The 5,647-nt window shown below is 33.8% G+C and overlaps 1 protein-coding gene across 1 annotated transcript; it reads left to right on the forward strand.

Annotated features, from left to right (window-relative positions):
* Positions 1–1,655: 1,655 nt before the first annotated feature.
* Positions 1,656–2,609, forward strand: LOC149799938 (uncharacterized; the record flags this gene model as incomplete). The annotated part of the gene is made up of 2 exons (XM_089958316.1): positions 1,656–1,853; positions 2,072–2,609. Coding segments are annotated over 2 exons (495 nt in total), but the record flags the coding sequence as incomplete, so codon positions are not given.
* Between the last annotated feature and the right edge of the window lie 3,038 nt (positions 2,610–5,647).

The raw sequence follows: 5,647 nt of genomic DNA on the forward strand, positions 1-5,647 counted from the left end.
ATTTGTTTCGCATTCATTCAAATTTTGCAGGGACCCATTCTATTGTTTCATATTTTTATTCACATTTGACGGGTATCCAGTCTACTTTTTCACATATCCATTCATCATTTGAATGCATACAGTCCATTTTTCACATTTACATAAATATTTTGCAGGTATCCAATTTATTGTTTCACATTCACACTAATATTTTCCAGGTATCGAATCTACTTTATGTACGTTCACATGGTTGTCTGGGAGGTATCGAATGTATTGTTTCACACACTCGTTCAAATGAGCACAGATGAAACCATACATTGCTATTAATTCTAACAGGTAGAAGTACAAACGTTACATTATAGTGGTAACGAATAGCTATAAATGTATATCTATCAATGTATATAGTAACCTTCAACCAGAACTGCCAATTGTTTTGCATATTCATATAAATACTTGCATGGACCCAATCTATCTTGTCCTATTGACATTAATATATGAAATGTCCCCTACAAACAAGCAGTTGCAAAGTTAAAATTATCATTGATCACTTTAGTCTAAATCCATGATCGGGACGACTCTCACGCAAAGAATGTTAATGTTCTTTAATGTACATGTATAGGGAATTTTCGAAGTTGCTTTGAATTGTTGATGAACTTTGTGATTTTCGAGTGAGATTTTATAAAGTAACAAATTAAATTATTTGTTCCCGTGATGTTTATTAATGACGTTTTCTTAATTGTGATGACAATGATCTTATCTAGATAAAAAATAGCAGAAAGAATAATGATAATGTACAATGTTTTCTCCGCTCATTTGAATGTATATCTATAAATGTATGAAGTGTTGGTATAAAGCAACTTGATATACCAATAGTATTGGTATATCAAATTGTGATTTGTCCATGGCTTATGAAACCCAAAATGATCATGTTTCAAACATCGTTTCCTTTTAAGGAATAATTTATACACCTCGTGGTATATCATTGATACAGCGTACATAATATATATGTGTGTGTGTGTGTGTGTGTGTGTGTGTGTGTGTGTGTGTGTGTCTGTGTGTGTACTTACATAATCAAACTACTTGGTTCAATGACCCAGATGTGTAAATAATACTTAATAACTTAACATATATATTTTCACTTCCTAGTATTATGAGACAAAATCCCGTTCCTGCGTTTTGTAGATATGGTCGACATTAGTTCGAGATCACATACAGTGACTGCAACAAAATATAAAGCCGAAGATGACATTGGGAGAGCCATAGCTAACCTTTCAAATGATAGCAACGAAGCAGCCTCAAAAACAGCAAGTTCTGCGATTCAGACATCGACTATGACAAATCTAATACATAACGCTGGTAATGACATAAATATATGCCATATGCAACGGAGAATTAATTAAATGTGACAAAAATGCGAGAGATAAAATTGGCAACATTATTCAACTTCTGTATTTCCAGTAAGAAGGATAATAATAATGCACAGTATTAAGCGGGGGTTATCATTCTACAAAGTTGCAAAAGCTGTAAGCACCGAATTGGGGAGAAAATTTTATTTTTCTCCAGAATCCGTAGAAGACGGATACAATATTGCATTTCTCTGGTGACCAGATTCATAGCATGTCAGAAGGTATTTCCGAATTTAATGGAATTTATGAACTAATCAAAGGTGAACCAAATTCCTGGTTTCGAGAGATCCATATGGACGGCTTTTGTCCGGATATTTAGATAAAAATTACCTGGTGGAATTTCCATTAGTTGCTCGCGAAATATCGCAAATGTTTCGAGGAAAGGCTACATTAAATGCGAATTCGAATTGCATCACTGATATAACATTTCCTGAATTTCTGAAGTACCATATTATTCGAAGCAAGAAAAAATAAAGTTTAAATAATTACTTCGAGCAAGTATTTGCCTACTGTAACCCGTGTTAATTTCTATACGATTACATTCGCAAAGTCGAATATTTGTCCACTAATGCAGAACACCTTCAAAGGATGACCAAGGGTGAACCATCTTCAGTGGAGAGAATACATAACCTACTTATGACTCCCTTGTAGAGATCAGAATTCAAGGGACTATACCTTAAGCATAGTCAGTCGGACATCTTATATATAAATGTTTCTCTAAAATTGAACTTGCAAAACGGTTGTGGAAAACATTTCAAATCCGGGGATACCTGCGAGATAGTATCGATATTAGGGAGGAACTTTTCTCGTTTAATATGAGTGACAAAGATATATTCGTAAAGCAGTATTTGAAACAGATTGTAAGCAAAGAAGAAGGGTCAAACCAGAAGAAACGACTTGTGTCCAATTTCTATCGGTCGATATATGATAGAACTATCCACGGTATTTACGAATTGTTACGTATGGATTTTGCTACTGTTTGACTATGACATCAAACCGCCTATACTTGAAGAATAACAAACATTTATATAGAACGTAAAAATGTCTATAGAATGTGTTTATTAATGGAGGCTGCTTATTTACGTACCGATCTTCCGTTTCTTTGTGAATATACCCTAGTGGTAGGATTAAACCGAATGATGCTATATCGATTATATTACAGCATAATTAATTATAACCGATAATGTTAACAGTCTGGCAGTGTTTAATTGCAGTGAAGGGTGTTTTAAATAAATTAAACGTTTGGTGAGACACGTATATATTTCATTTATTGTTTCATTGCAATGTAATTATTAGATGTAAGACAAATTATTGTAATAAAATGAGATTTGTTAACATGCATCTACGGTGAGTCATTCAAAGCATAGATGGCAGGTAAGTCTTAAATACTTCCTAGTTATTGCTAAAAAGTGTTATATTCACCATGAAAAGAAATAGCGGGACTTGAAACGCACATGGTGATGAAATAGTTTGGAAAATTCTTGCTTTAAATTAATTTTTTACATGTATTATATTGCAACATGTCAATCTAGTTTTCCAGGCAAATTCAGTTCGTTGTCATGTTAATGGTAAATTTGTATAATCTGTTTTTGGAATCAGATGAACATAAGTTGTTGTGATACTGTTTAATCGTGTCTTAACGATTAAAATGAGTTATAAAGCGACTGTGGCTAAACTTTATATGAAACAATTTTGTTGTTGTTTTCAACATATTGTTTGCTATATCACGCCAAAGAAATGGGAGCCTTTTCTATAGTCACACAGAGGCTGCCGACATTGACTGGCCAGGGCGGGTTTCAAACCAGCATCCCTTCGATTACGAGCTAGATGCTGTACCATCTGAGCTACCCTGGCTTTCCATGTTTTGAAAGCAGATGAAAAGAACTAGAACTCACTTTCAACGAATGAGATACAAATATGAGACGGCTCTCTTTGTTCAGATGCAGTCGGAATACGGGATAAAACATGATATATATGACGAGCAACTACATGAGCTTGGATTTAAAAATGCTACGCATATTTGGAAATAGTTGAAGGAACAAATCTAGTGAGCGGAATATTATTATACTGTATAAAACTATAATGCGAACATTTTAATTTAATCGAAAGAACACTCGCACATTAAGCATAAATGAAACATTTACTCTGGATACTTTCAGGCATTTTCTTCGTCCGATGCTAGGTATGAATTCATTTGCTATACGTGTCTTTTAATAAATACAATACTGTTAGATGAGTTTTTCTTCAGCAATAATTTACATGCTATGCATACAGTTACACGCAAACACACACACGCACGCACGCACATACACATACATAAACATACATACATACATACTCTTTCCTCCAAATGTTACCCACCAAACATTTCCCTTGTAATATTTTGTTCTAAATAAATAAATAAATAAATAAATAAATAAACGGTATCAGGGAAGTTGACGTAATTTATGATTTGAACACATGCTTATCCTTTTATATATGAATAACGATGGTCCCATGCACACACCATGTTTACACCTTGCCCTATATTGGGGGCGTACAATATGTGTCTGGTCGACAGTATATCGGAATCAGCCCGAGCTGGATGCCATGTGAATGCTCAGAGCACGTAAAATAAAGAATTTCAGAAGTTAAAAAGTGCCTTTAAAAATGATTTTTTCAATTACATCTCACACCGAATTGGAAGTATGCCATTTGGTATGTACCATGTAATGGCAGAACTAGCATGTTATCTTGCAGCAATCCTTGCAGCTCGTACTCTTTGACAACAGTATTCTAGGTAACACTCAATGGACAACTATTTCATTTTAATTTAGTTCGTTGTCTCCTCATATACGTACAAGACAACCTTCGCTGAATCACATTACTTGCTCAATAAAAAGCCTAAAGGAAAAAGGGGAATATTAATCGGACTAAGTTTAGCGGCCTATATGCGGTATGCAGTGAAGTCATTTTGTAGATTGTGATGTCTGCTCACATGCTATCTTATAAGGTCAAAAGCTTTGAGCTCCATCATCAGAAGGAATGAACTTCGTAGCTCTTCCTTCTTTAAATTTTACAGTATCTCCACATTCGGCATTAAACCTACTTCACTAAACGAGATCATAAGAAATGCAATCTGCGTTTTGTCGATAAAAAGGTTTCAAATACTATTTGCAACGTTTTTGCAATGTTATTATCCTTCTGTGGGAAGGCAACATACCGTGGAATATGGGATAATGCAAACAAGAGCATCATGCTGCTATTTCTTTATTTAAAAGAAAACAAATTCAAAATGATTTTCTTTTGGATCACTTTTTCAACAGGCGTGTGATCATCATAGCAACATATAGTTAAAACGCCTTATTATAAATGTTCAGTGCTTTCATATATTGACTTGAATGTGTGACTAACGGACGCATCTAACGCGACTAAATATATAGCATGACTTTAAGGTAATGAAGTTTAATGACATGGTTCGAAATTTGTTGATATTTTGTTAACTCATCAATATCCACCCACTACCATAACTGTTACAACAGTCTGTGTCACGGATTAATCACAGTTTAGTTTAAACAAATTTTATCGGCAAAAAAGGAAATGGTGAGATCTGAACTTCATACAGAACCCATCTGTGTATCATTTGTACGAAACTAAGAAACGGTTAACATTTATTATTATATTGTCCGGATCTTTATTCATCGTTAAGCCGCCTTTAAAGATGAAATATTAATTTGTTTGACACATTCATAAGTTTTAAATACACTAAAAAATGCTGTTTGCATTTAAAGTAATGGTAAAATACGTATTTGCAAGTGTGCCATTACACTTTGAAGTTGCTGGTTTTAAAGATGCAACACTCTTTGCATATGCTTAGGTTTGTAGTAGTTTATATTTAAACACATTTTGGGATGGCAATGTAACTCTTCATTGAAAGTGTAAATATAAAAAAACATGATCTTAGTTTGAAAAATTATTTTACTCAGCTTTATATTAAACGACCATTCAAAGTGACATTTTGACAAGGTGTTAAAGAAAACAAAAACAAAACCCAAAAATTAAAAAGCCAAAATACCCCAACACGAACCCCACAAAAGAATCTTTGCAATAAACAAATGAATAGCCATGATTTGTTAATGCAGATGGAAACTTACACGAAGTCCTAACTTGGAGGTCAAGGTCAAGTTCTCCGTATCAATGCAACTACTTTGATTTAGATATTAATACGCTACACTTTTTTTCTGTAAGCTTCCCGCTATGAAAAATTGTTAATCTATGGTTAT

This window comes from Sinohyriopsis cumingii, chromosome 5 (genome assembly GCF_028554795.1).
Source record: "Sinohyriopsis cumingii isolate HCF-2022 chromosome 5, ASM2855479v2, whole genome shotgun sequence".
In the NCBI taxonomy this organism is placed as follows: domain Eukaryota; kingdom Metazoa; phylum Mollusca; class Bivalvia; order Unionida; family Unionidae; genus Sinohyriopsis; species Sinohyriopsis cumingii.